The following is a 13,355-nucleotide window of genomic DNA, read 5'->3' as shown; positions in this document are numbered from 1 at the left end:
GCCCCTGTTCCTAAAGTAAGGAGCTAGAGTGTTTCATATGCAGTGTGCAATGTGTGAGTCAGCTTAACTGTATCATCTACAGATTTTTCTCAGCTAAGTATAGGACCTGGGAGGGTGTGTATTGAGAGATAAGAGAAGTTACACACAGAGAAGCAGAATCATATATAGATCTTAAGGGCATGATAAGAAATTTTACTTAAAGCACCATTTTTATTGGAACCAGATGGGAGACATTAGTACTAATGTGGTGAAGACAGATTTAGATGCATGTTGGGGCAGCTGCAGTAAGGATAGACTGATGTGGGTGGAGATAAGCTTTAGGGAGAGCAGCTAGTAATGTTTTCAGTATACCATGAGGGCCTGGACCAGTGTTTTAGCATATAGGGACAAGTTTTTGCACTGTTTCTTAGAGTGAAGTGGCATGTTCTGGTGTCATTGTTAATGAAGGGAGGGGGCTAGGCTTAGGTGACAATATAAGAAGTTCAGCTTTCAACATGTTAAGTTTGAGGTGATGTGCAGCCACTGAAGTTTTTACAGTAGCAGGGTATTTTGTGACTTTAACCTGAATTGCAGGGCTGATATGAGAGCAGGAAAGGAAGATATGTGTGTCATTAACATAAAGATGATAGGATGTGATGTGATGAGGTCACCAAGTAAGGGAATGTGAAGAAAGAAGAGAACAGGCTTTAAGACAGACCCTTGGGGCACAACAACTGGTAGATCAACAGGTTGAGAGGTCCTGTTAGAAATGGCTACACTTAAGGTACACCTAGAGGTAACAACCATGTTTTAAAAGGAGATGATGGTAAACTGTACAAAATACTGCAAAGAGATCAAGAAGTATGAGTATGGAACAGTGTCCTTGGTCCTTAGCGGCATGAATATTGATGGTTATTGCTCTCTTCCTCCCCACCTGCACTTTTGATTACATTTTCTAAAAGACATACCAGTTATCTTCTTAACCCCTTTCAATCACATTTACACAAAGGTCATATATAATTACCTTCTTTAGTTTAAAGGGAAACGAAAGGTAAAGTCACTTGGGGGTGCCAAAATGTTAGGCACCCCCAAGTGACTTTAACCGCTTACCTCGTACCCCGGGCTGGTGCCCCTGTTGGGAGAAAACAGCACCAGCCCGGGGCACCTGGAGCGCAGCGCTTCCGTGTTCTGGCTTCCTCTTCCTGAATGCCAGCGGTGGGCGCATGCACAGTAGAGTGAAAAGCCGACTTTAATGTTTAAGTTCGGCTTTTCTCTTTACTGCGCATGCGCGCGCAGCGAAACGAGAGGAAGGAAGCGCCGGCAGCTACCCCGGGCTGGTGCTGTTCCCTCCTCACAGGGGCACCAGCCCGGGGTAAAAGGTAGGTGGTCAAAGTCACTTGGGGGTGCCTAACATTTTGGCACCCCCAAGTGACTTTGACTTTCTTTTCCCTTTAAGCCATTTCAGTGGCCACTGGGGTATTTATGGATGGAAGAAAGGCAGTGGAATAGCACTTTTATACAACAACTATACAGAATAATGCAGTCAGTGAAAAAAATGTTTTTAACAAGTATGTGCAACTAAACCAAGGGCTTTTTTGCAGGTGAGGAAATAGCAAGGAGTGACAGCAGAGAAAAGGATGGAAAATGCTACAGCCATGTATGTGACAGCTCTTGTATGTCAACAACCCGGCATGAGAAGCAGTGTACAACAATTAAACCACCAAGTAAGTACTTACAAGTTATTCTGTAGTGATGTCTAATGTCATTCTTTGATAAATCTGCCCCTTAATGTGAATATAATATAAAATTTCTGCTGCTTATAGGGGGGGTCCTGCGACGATCGCATAGCAGGACCGATATGACAGCCCCCCTGGCTCGTAGCCCAGGGGGCTGTCATCCGTAGAACCTCTCTGCAGCGGCGGCACATGCCGCCGCTGCAGAGAGTAGCCTTTATCTGCCAACGACATATGAGATGCATCGTTGGCAGTTAAAGCCTTTTACTGCCACAATGTATCTCATACATCGTTGGCAGTAAAAAGGTTAAAAGTTATTTGTAAATGGAATTGCTATTGAAAACAGCATTTGCTGAACTCCTGGTTGTTACTTTTTAAACAATGTTGGAAAGGTGAGTCTCCTACAGCAAGTCAGGTCTGCCAATTTGCTGGCTTGTGCTACATTGGTTCAAAAGTCACCAGGGCAGAGAATAGAAAATGACAAACACTGCTTTAAATAGCAATTATATATAGAAATAACTCATTACAAATTTGTAATTAATTTATAATGCAAAGTTGCTTACAATTTTGTTTTCTTTTAACAATTATATTTTGGGTTGACTTTAAGATTAACTACCCCTTTAATATTAATCGGCAGTGCTGAGGTCCTGCAAGTTTGTATAATAAATAATGAGCTGTAAATTGGCCAAAACCTTTTGGTGATAGTTTGACTGAAAAGGATGTTCTTTCAAATACAGCAAGGAAAATGAGCAAAATATAGTCAGAGTTGAAGCTGCACATAAAGTTAATGGAATTAAATAACTCACAGTACTTCTGATAAACTTCTTGTAAAACTGGGAAAAATAGTTCTTTCCAATTCTCAACACTCAATTCTCTTGCATCTATATGTCAGTTTTTGGTCACAATTCTCATTGGTGAATTGTTTTCCATGTGCAAATTTTTATACAACTTCTATAGAGAACTAGGTGGTGCAGTTAGACAGCTTTACAGTTAGATTTTGTGTCCATAAAAAGTTTTGTGTCAACAACTTCTGCCTAAATTATATATGCAGAATGAATTAGTTTTATGGAAATATAATCGAAAGGTATCTGGATTTTTCAACCTCTATTGTTTTGGTTTAAAGAAGAAGTTCATTTTACAATTATGTTTTGGTCATTATAGATTAAACCACACTTATCTTACTTTTCACCTGGTCTTTATAATTTATTTTCTATAGTTATTTAATTAGTAGTGTTTCCTATATTTGTAGCTTGCAACTGAACATGTTATGTGCTTGTTGCAGAAAATGTTCATGAATTCAATTCCAGCTTGGGCACTACCTGTAAGGGGTTTGTACGTTCTCCCCTTGACTGCATAGTTTTTATATACCCACAGGGTGGCCCTGGTGGCCCAGTCTGACCCTGTGGGTATATAGGTATATAAATAGAAAGTTTTTAAAAATAAAGAACAATGTTACAAAGTTGCCAGTAGGTAACATAAGATTTGGGTAATATGTATTTAAATTGTAAGAAAAAAAAAAAATATAAAGAAAAAGGTAAAATGTAAAAAATTAAGGAAAATAGGGGGAAAATACATATTCCCCTCACATATATTTATTAAAATGTGAGGAATTTGGTTATGTTTTACACCATTCCATATCCTGTTAGCAATTAATAATGTTTTTATAATCTCTAACTTATTCCAACAGCAAAATCTGTTACAACAAGCCCTCCAACCAGAACACACACCACACAATGTTCCTGTTATCATAATGGAAAAGTATATATACCAGGTAAAGTGGCCAATACTATGTCTATGTGTTCCTTAAATAACTAGAAGTATTTTATATATTTATATATTTAATTTACAATTACATCATTCCTAATGACATGTCCATTCTCTCCTATCCCAGCCTTAACTAAAGATAAAGAAGAGTAAAGATTTAAGGGCATGTTTATTAAGACTGGAGTCAAACCTATCTGCTGATTGGTTGCTATGGACTACATAACTGGAGATATTTGTATCCAGTCTTAGTAAACACATCCTATAGTAGGCTTTATTTATGTATTCATCTAAACAGTGCATACCATTACACCCCCTTTACCCAGTTAATAGAGTACAGTATAATAGATGAACACCATGAGTGCAGGTAAGATTTATTTATCAAGCAGATGCTGGAAAAGCAGTGAGAACAGTATTTTTATACACAAACATTACTGAGCATTTATATTAATAACTAGAGATGAGTAAACTTTTTCACCTGGTACAGTTTTGCCAGTAAAAAAAAACAATTTTTGCACCAAGCTTCTATAATAAGCTAGGGCAATGCACTCATCACTAGTAACAATGACTATTAAACATAATTTATATTAAACATCTTTTGCAGGCGAGGAAGTTACAAGAAGTACAATTCTTGAAAAATGCTACAAATTTGTATGTGACGGCAATTGTGGGGAATTGCCTGCAACTGAGATATCTTGTACGACAACACCAACAACTACACCAACTACAACTAAACCAACCACCAAATCCACCGTCACTACAATCAGCACAACTACTCCATGCGTGGTAAGTTTCTCTCAGTATGATTTTGTTTACTAATATCTAGAAAACATAAAGTGACTGGCAATATTTAAGTTTAATTGCAGCACAATCAATATTAATTATGTGACTGCCAAATGTATGGTCAAATTTAGCACTTCTTCATAAAATTCCTCTTTAAACATATATCTCTCATGTAAACTAAAAAAACTGCTTTTCCTTAACAAGCGAGGACAGAATTTTAGTTGGTTAATTTGTAGTAGCTAGAACACACCTCCTCCATTAGAAGTAGATCCAGCTGTTAAGTAAAGAGGGTTGGAGAATGGCATCCAAAAGAAATTTGCTGATGCTCCTAGAGTCTTCAAATGGGCACAATAGCGTGATAGCTTCTGTCAACCTGGAATATAACTTTAGGTTTAGATAAAGATGCTCTAATCAGAAAACTACATTCTAAAAAGTATCCATTTGGGTTGTACACATGCATTCCTTTTCATACAAATGTGCCCATATCCTGTATAACAAAAAAATTCTGTACCAGTAAAAATTCAGCTCCACCAATGGAGTAGTAGATCTCACAAAACTGCATACATAAACAAATTTTCAATCTTCATGGTGACATTTTAATGATAGTTGTAAACTCATTTGTGTTATTAATGCACTTTTGTGCCCCTCAGTATTTCATTTTTCATCCAGACAATGCTTTCCAACATCAATCTGCATATGCAACCCCTATATATTTTTAGGGCCCAAATCCAGATATACAAGAACCCCCCAAAAAAAACTGTACAAAAAAGACAAACTCTGAGGAAGGTCACAGTATGTGACTACACAAAAAAATTATTATATTTTATTTTCCTATGAATACAGTATTTTTTGGTTCTTGTCAATATTTTTTTGTGTTTACTGGCACAAATTAATAGTAGCATTTCTACACCAATTTGTATACATAGATACAAATGTGTTTTTGTAAACTAAAATTCTTTCATTGTAAAAATGTTGGTTTTAAAAGAATATTATTTATGGGAATTTTGCCAATCCAACATTCATAACAATGAAGAGCTATACTACTAATATGATCTAAACTGGAGTCTATAAAATACTATCATATTGTTTTTGTATTTGCTTAATCCACAGCCCCATACAAACTGGCAGATTGCTAATTGCACCAAAGCAGTATGCAGTTCAGAGGGCCAACTACAGATTGTTCAAAAATCTTGCACATCTCCACCAGTGATTACCTGTGCCAACAAAATGAAGCCAATTGCTGTGCCTGATGGTGACTCCTGTTGCTGGCATTGGGAGTGCCCATGTAAGTATATATCTAAATGATTAAAAAGGCCATCTCTTGTTATTTAGCTGGTAGAACAGTTCCATTAGATGTTAGCTTTCAGTATTCATAGATAGCTGTATGTAATGTGGCTAACTATTGTCGTATAGTGTAGATATATATAGGTATATTATCGCAAATATACTGAAGATTCCACTATTTACCATAGCCAGGTAAATAGAGAAAACCACGGTTCTTTTCCAGAGATGCAATGATTTATTAAGATTGTCCAGCCCAGAGACAGCAAATGATTGAAACATACCCTCAGGTATAAGGGAAAATCTTTTGGAAGACTTCTCCCTGACCTTCCATCCAATCTTTGCACACTCCCTCTCTTTGTGTGTTTGTGTCTGTCGGAGTGTGTCTCTATTTTACTATAAAAACTTCTCAAGTTATACAGAAACAATTTCCTTTGGTGTTAATCACCCACCTATCAGCATTTCAGGTAGGGTAATACATACCAAAATAGCCATCACAGATTTTCCTCAAAGCATTTCAGAACCAACTAATTACTCTTAGGAGAAATGTGTAAATGTGCTTACGAACCTTAATCACTATGTGCATTTATATAAACATAAAATGTTGTTAATACCATATACTTGCATAGTCCCCATAAATATTACTACAACTATATTAACCAGTAACAGAGTAGACAAGGTTCCTAGGACAAGGAAGATTATTAATAACCAATACAAAGGAAGACTATAGACAAGTAAAACAGTAATGAGGAGAAAAATCATCATCATATAATCTGAAAGATTTTATGCAGTGCAGTTAGAAGTACTCCTTTTGGACTCAAATGATGATAGTTATTTATTAATGTAAAGGAATTTGGGCAGGTTAAACATTAACAAAGGGGGAATATGACCTTGAAGCAGCCAAGTCCATGTACCGATGCTATCCAGTACTATCTTTTTCTCTTTCTAATGTTTTTTATTTCTTTTGCTACTTTCTAAGACATGTTGTTGGTCTGGATTCTCCACTTAATTTTAGTTCTATGCTTTAATTTGCTTCCAGGTTTGGAAATCAAAGTTCTTATTGGTTGTCACTGGCAACTGCACTTGTACAAGTTAGCACCTATTTTAGAAAATGAGAAGAAGAGTCTTAAACTACATGTTATTGTTGCCAACCAATAAAACATGTTGGGGCATACTGTATTAATCAATAGGTGCAGGATAAATACACTTTTAAAAGTCCCATAAAATGAATAAAGAGGCAGTACAAGAATATAAAAAGACAAAGAAAAAACACAAAAGGTATATGGAACACAGTAAAACATTAGGCATATCAAATATTCCCATTAAGAATGTACAAAGTCAAAAAAGTTCAACCTCTGCATTCAGTTAGAATGCCTAATGTACATTTGCTGTAAGTGCTGGAAAACAAAGAATTCATTAACATGTATCTCTTCCACTGGACCTATGATCATTTGGCAACTTACCTAAATTAATATTGTTCTGTAGGTATGTGTGGTGGTTGGGAAGATCACTATCTTACTTTTGATGGAACCTATTATACATATCAAGGAAACTGCACCTATGTTCTTGCAGAAGAAATTGTAAAAACAGTTGATAACTTTGGCATTTATCTTGACAATTATGACTGTGGAGATACACTTGGAATTACCTGCCCACGCCACCTTACTGTACGACATGAAACTCAGGAAATTATCATTTCACACAAAACCATCTCTCCTATAAGCTTAGAGGTAAGTAACAGCTACAGTCCTTTTTAAAACACCTGGTGGCAATGTTGGCACCAAGTTGCACACAGGCAAAAAATGTTGGGTATGATTAGTCACATTTATCCATCCATTGAAAAAATCCTATTTAAACATAAATGCCTATGGGATAATGTTTTTAAGAACATAGATTGTGGCTACCCTGAAGAATATAGAATATGAGAATATAAGAATATATATAAATATTATATATATTATTCTGCAGTCTGTATCTTGCATAGTATTTTTTATTATCTGGTATGTGGTGAGTTGGTCCTTGCGCTCAGTACTAACTCAGTACTAAATGACCACTTGTGGCTTTAATGTGGAGATGCTATTATGTGGGATAACAGGATTTTACAACATTTTTATTTTCCATCCTAGACTCGTGTAAATGGAAATCTTGTATTGCTTCCATACACAAAACAAGGAGTAAAAGTTTACAAATCTGGAGTATATTTTGTAGCTGAAATACCAGAACTGCAAACCATTGTCACTTATGATGGTTTGACCTTCACTATAAAGATATCACATGGAAAGTTTTTTAACAACATACATGGACAATGTGGTAAGTGTTAGCAAAAAGTCAAAGCCTTAGATTGTATTATTCATGTAATTACATTATTATGGTGGTTGTATAATTTTTGTTGTTGATTTCTTTCAAATATTGTGTCTTTTCGTTGTTAGTTTGTTTCTGAAGGATTTACTATATTAGTAATAGATCTTTATTTACATCTATCTATCTATTACACCTATCTTTTATATTTTATGATATGTGTAGGAATTTAGTGTTTGTAATGGTTTCTCAAACACAGCCATTTTCTCCAAGCCTCAATATAGGCCACACTGAGAATGTGTGATATGGCTATCAACAGTTGTGTGCTTGGTGTTTGCATGGTGTTTGGAAGATGCCTCAGTAAACACCCTCCATGTATGAGCAGCATTTTCCAATATTGTGGGGTCCACAAAAATGGTAACAATTTCATTGTTTTATCTTAGGTACTTGCACCAATAACCAAGCTGATGACTGTAGGATGGCTAATGGTAAAATTGCAACTAATTGTGAAGCTATGGCTGATTCTTTTATGGTGCATGACCCAGCCAAGCCTCATTGCAAGAGAATTCCTCGAGTACACCCTACAATACCGCCAACTTGCAAATCTTCTCTCTGTGATCTCATCATGGGACCGTAAGATTTATTTTGAAATGCATAAAGAATTTATAAAACAATAGTATTGTGAAACATTATTGTTTACAGAAAATATCTTGCCAAGATTTATAACACACCCATGTCTTTATACAACCGGTAACATATAACTTAAAATCTATCTGTATTTAAAAAAGATGATTCAAATAAAATAACCTAATATGATTATAGAAGTATATCATTATGTAGCTATGGAATCAAGCTGAATTAAACAGTAGGTGAGGTTGAAAAAAGGCTCACTCCATCAAGTTTAACCTTTTATATTACGCCTGCCTAACTGGATGTATTTTTTATTTTTTCTGAGGAAAGCACTCTAGTTTGCCTCAGAGGGGAAAAAATCCTGCCAGTCTCCAAAAGGGCAACTTTGTACTAAGAGTTAATTTCAGGAATTCCTGTATATTTTTACTTTCTACCCTGTGGTATCCTGGAAATAAGTTTCCATATTTCACCCAACCTTTTGCAAGATTCTCATTGCACCATTGTAGAACATAAATGGCATTTGCCATCATAAATTATGTACACAAATTTCCTTTGTCAACCTTCTTTGCAAAGCGGTTCATTTGGGGGTGTTGAACTTGATGAACTTTGATCTTTTTTCAACCCAGCTTAACCATGTGCCTATGTACCGTATTTTCCGCACTATAAGGCGCACCAGATTATAAGGCGCAGTCTCAATTATGGGGTCTATTTCTGTACTTAACCCATATATAAGGCGCACCGGATTATAAGGCGCATGCTAAAACATACGGAGGCGTGACAGAGGTAAGCATACGTACTGTATGTATTACGTAATGTTGTCTGATTGGTTTATTGCTGCCAACGTATGTAGTGTACGTATTACATCCCTGTGTCAGTGGGAAATGGTCCGTCAGTCAATCAAGCGGAGAGCTTACCAAAGTCGCACAACAACATTTTTACAGATTTTGGAACTTAGTGCACACATAAGGCGCACTGGATTATTAGGCGCACGGCCGATTTTTGAGAAAATTTAAGGCTCTTGGGTGCGCCTTATAGTGCAGAAAATACGGTAATTGTTAAAAAATTAAAAAAAAAACATGTTTAAAGGAACAGTTCAGTGTAAAAATGAAACTGGATAAAATAGATATACTGTGCAAAATAAAAATGATTTGTAATTAGTTAGGCAAAAATGTAAAGAAATGTAAAATGTAAAAAATGTAAATGTTAGGCAAAAATATAAAGGATGGAGTGGACAGGTGTCTAACATAATAGCCAGAACACTACTTCCTGCTTTAAGCTCTCTAACCTCTTAGTTTGTCAGTGATTTTAGGGGAGGGGGAACACATGGGACATACTTGTTCAGTTAGTTTGTGAGCAAGCAGGTCAAAAAGCAAACTAACTGAACAGTTATTTTCCATATGCCCCCCTCAAGTCACTGATTGGTTACTGACTGCCCATTTTGTTAGATATCTGCCCGCTCCAGCCTTAATAGATTACATTTTTGGCTAACTAACTATATTGAAAACATTTTTTATTCTCTATTTTTATTATCTATTTTACCCAGTTTAATTTTTACACTGAACTATTCCTTTAAAGGAAAAGGAAAGGCAAAGTCACTTGGGGGTGCCAGAATGTTAGGCACCCCCAAGTGATTGTCTACCTTGTACCCCGGGCTGGTGCCCCTGCTCGGAGAGAACAGCACTGGGGTAGCTGCAGCGCTTCCTCCTTCCTGAATCACTTGCACGCGCATGCGCAGTAGAGTGAATACTGGAACTTTAACAGAGAAGTCGGCTTTTCACTCTACAGCGCATGCGCCGACCGCTGGCATTTTCCAGAAAAGGAAGCAGGAAGAAGGAAGCTCTCACTACAGGTACCCGGGGCTGGTGCCGTTTTCTCCTAACAGGGGCACCAGCCCGGGGTACAAGGTAGGCGATTTAATTCACTTAACATTTTGGCACCCCCAAGTGATTTTGCCTGCTCTCCATTAGGCATCATTCTGTCTATATATCTTTGCAAGAACTGTTCTATCTATACAAATGCAATTTATTTCTATATCTCAGTCTTGTCTTGCACCCCATCTATAGTTTGTGAATAGAATAACCTTTCAAATTTTCAGATGAACTAATTCTTTGTTGGTATTTATTTAAAGGGTTTTCCAAAAATGTCATGAAATCCATTCACCAGAACCTTTCTACCAAGCCTGCCTTGTGGACAGCTGCAATAAGGACAACTCACACAAGCAATGTACAAGTTTACAACATTATGCTTCAATCTGCGGTGATCGTGGTGTCTGCATTCAGTGGAGAAGCCATGCCCCAGCTTGTCGTAAGTTTCTTAATGAGCTCTTGCTCATTAGGTTAAAACTCATCACCAAATATGGTTGCAGTGTATACATATGCAGTAGAAGCATCTGCTCAAAATTAAAAGCAATAATTTATATCTTTCTTTTGTTCTAGCATTTACTTGTCCTTCTAACAAAGTGTATGATGCATGTGGCCCGGCTCTCCCCAAAACCTGCCAAACTGCGTAAGTAGCCAATACTAGATTATTAGATTGTAAACTCTGTGAGGTAGGGACCTCCTTCCTTTTCAAGGGCTCATTTACATTCACAGACACAGTGGGCAACTTTCACTTTTCCCCACAGTGAGTTACCACTTTCTTTTAAGGTACTTGCATCCAAATATGCTCTGCACACTTGCTTATAGTTTTGCTCAGTGCCCAGTCCATCCTGCCTTCTGTCCTGAGTTGAGCGCTGCTGCACCTATTGACACAAAGTGCTGGCTGAACCCTGCCACTACCATCACTTCCTGGCCAGGGGTAGCTCCAGAGATGCCTCAGAGCCCTGCGTGAATTGATGCAGCTCACATGCTGCTACAGAATCGGGCACAGACATACAGACATGACACACATGCCAAACACAAGAACAGAATTGTATGCCGGAAGTGATGCCCTTGTGTCTTTTAGCACATGGCATTTAATCTCTTTATATTTATACTTATTTATTACTGTACTTGTTACTTATTATGCTTTCTCTCCTTATGTGTACTTTTCTGCTCTGTAAAATTGTACTGCGCTTTGTATTTATGTAGCGCTTTATAAAGTTACACATACATACGTTAATTAAATGCTATTAAAGGACATATAAACCCCCATACAAGCAAAGAAAGTTCATCTTTAAACAGTTTGTTTGCAATCTTTAAAGACCTGGCACTCCATCGCTCACCCACTTGGCCCCCTCCCTTCAGAATTTGCTTTGGTGTTTGGCAATAAGAGCACACACACTTCAAATGTATAGATCTGGTGCATGCAAAGTAAATCTTCTCCACAAGTATGATGTGGTTAATTGCTTAAAAAAAGACACTACACAGGGAGGTCAGTGCATGAATGCGTGTAGGGGGGAAATGGCAGCCAAGAGAAACTTAGTCATCAGTTCTGAAAAATGCAGCAGCATTGTCTATGAGATGTGATTTATGAGCTGAAAACGATGCGGTTCAGGTGTGGGACCTATTTTCTATTTATATGCAGTGGGAGTTAATTCACATTGTACATGTCCTGTAATATCCTTAATGATACTGCATATAAGATTAATAAGTAGGTAGTCAGAGCACTTTCAAAGTGTTGCTGGGCAAAGCACTTATAGAACTTCTCAATCTCTATACATATTCAACAACCTTAGAGTGCTGCTTAAAGGACACGTATAACCCTCAAATGGTTTCCCCCCACCAGTGCACGGCTAATAGAGCCCACACTCAAGTTGGGAAAAACAATAGCCCCTGACAGCACTAGGCTGCCCTCACCAAGAGGTGTGGGCAGCCAGTGTGGGCAGCTATGTTGTGACACTCACATGCGCATAATGAACAGTTCCACAACTCACTCATTATGTGCATCTGGCATCTGACATAGGAGGGTGAATTACATCCTCCGCTCCTACATGAGGTGCATGCACATAATGAACGAGCAGGGAGACAACATGGCTGCCTTCATTAGGAGCTCCCTCCCAGTGCAGGCAGCCTAGCAATAGCTGGGCTGTATTTCTGAAAAAAAAAACTATTTTTCCCCCATCCAGAGTATAGGCTTTATTAGCCCGCACCTCTGGTTAGGGAAACAATTAGATGGTGATAGGTGCACTTTAAAACCTTTTTCAATACTTAGCAACAGAAAGACACCAAATAATACTTATGTGTTCCTAACTGTTCAATAGCAACAAAGGTAACACATAAAGCATGCAATTCTTAATGGCAGACAGTAAAAAAAAAATCAATATACCAATATATATTTGTTGACCAGTGTATCCACTGTCTTTTTTTATCCCTGCAATATTAAAGTGTATTACCTTATGCTGCATAGTTTTTAAGTACACTGATGTGTTTAAAAACAAAGGTAAATAACAAAATATTGTCATGGTTTATGTTCTATGCCTGGGCCCATAGATGATTGCATTTGAATGCCATTTATTATAGATTTTTCTCATTACATAGTACTGTACTGTATGTCTCCACAGTGTGTGAAAACTTTTAACAGATCAGCTGTATTATTGCAAAACAAAATTAGCAAAGAGTTATATTAAAATTATTCTACTCTACCCAATGATCCTATTAGTAGTTCTGAGGTGATAGGATTCAGATTTGTGCCCTTGTTGTCTTAATGCATATGCCATGAAGAGCAATAATCCACCAATTTATTTTGATGTAAAATGATCTACCTAATTTCTGAATCTGTGTTTTTTTTAGGCCAATGGATGCAATAGAACTGAACAATTACAAACGTGTTGTGGAAGGCTGCTTCTGTGCCAAAGGTAGCATGCCATTTAGCATGGCAATCGATGCCTGCGTAAGCGACTGTGGTGAGTATATGTACTGAGGTTTTATCCAGGCAGGCTAAGCAATCTACAGGACTCAACATACTAAAACC

General features: G+C 37.3%; 1 protein-coding gene across 1 annotated transcript in view; it reads left to right on the top strand.

Annotated features, from left to right (window-relative positions):
• The window catches only part of LOC101734651 (mucin-2), a 763,939-nt gene that overhangs the window by 480,230 nt on the left and 270,354 nt on the right, over window positions 1-13,355 (top strand). Inside the window, exons 33-42 of the mRNA XM_031900600.1 lie at window positions 1,581-1,703; window positions 3,400-3,483; window positions 4,078-4,259; window positions 5,367-5,541; window positions 7,023-7,267; window positions 7,664-7,847; window positions 8,279-8,468; window positions 10,594-10,769; window positions 10,901-10,970; window positions 13,175-13,287. Coding sequence (XP_031756460.1) covers window positions 1,581-1,703; window positions 3,400-3,483; window positions 4,078-4,259; window positions 5,367-5,541; window positions 7,023-7,267; window positions 7,664-7,847; window positions 8,279-8,468; window positions 10,594-10,769; window positions 10,901-10,970; window positions 13,175-13,287 — 1,542 coding nt within the window. The remainder of the gene's footprint in view (window positions 1-1,580; window positions 1,704-3,399; window positions 3,484-4,077; window positions 4,260-5,366; window positions 5,542-7,022; window positions 7,268-7,663; window positions 7,848-8,278; window positions 8,469-10,593; window positions 10,770-10,900; window positions 10,971-13,174; window positions 13,288-13,355) is intronic.

Source organism: Xenopus tropicalis, chromosome 4 (assembly GCF_000004195.4).
Source record: "Xenopus tropicalis strain Nigerian chromosome 4, UCB_Xtro_10.0, whole genome shotgun sequence".
NCBI classification, from domain to species: Eukaryota; Metazoa; Chordata; class Amphibia; order Anura; family Pipidae; genus Xenopus; species Xenopus tropicalis.
The sequence above is the reverse complement of the archived record's forward strand: the minus strand, read 5'-3'. Positions and strand labels throughout refer to the sequence as shown.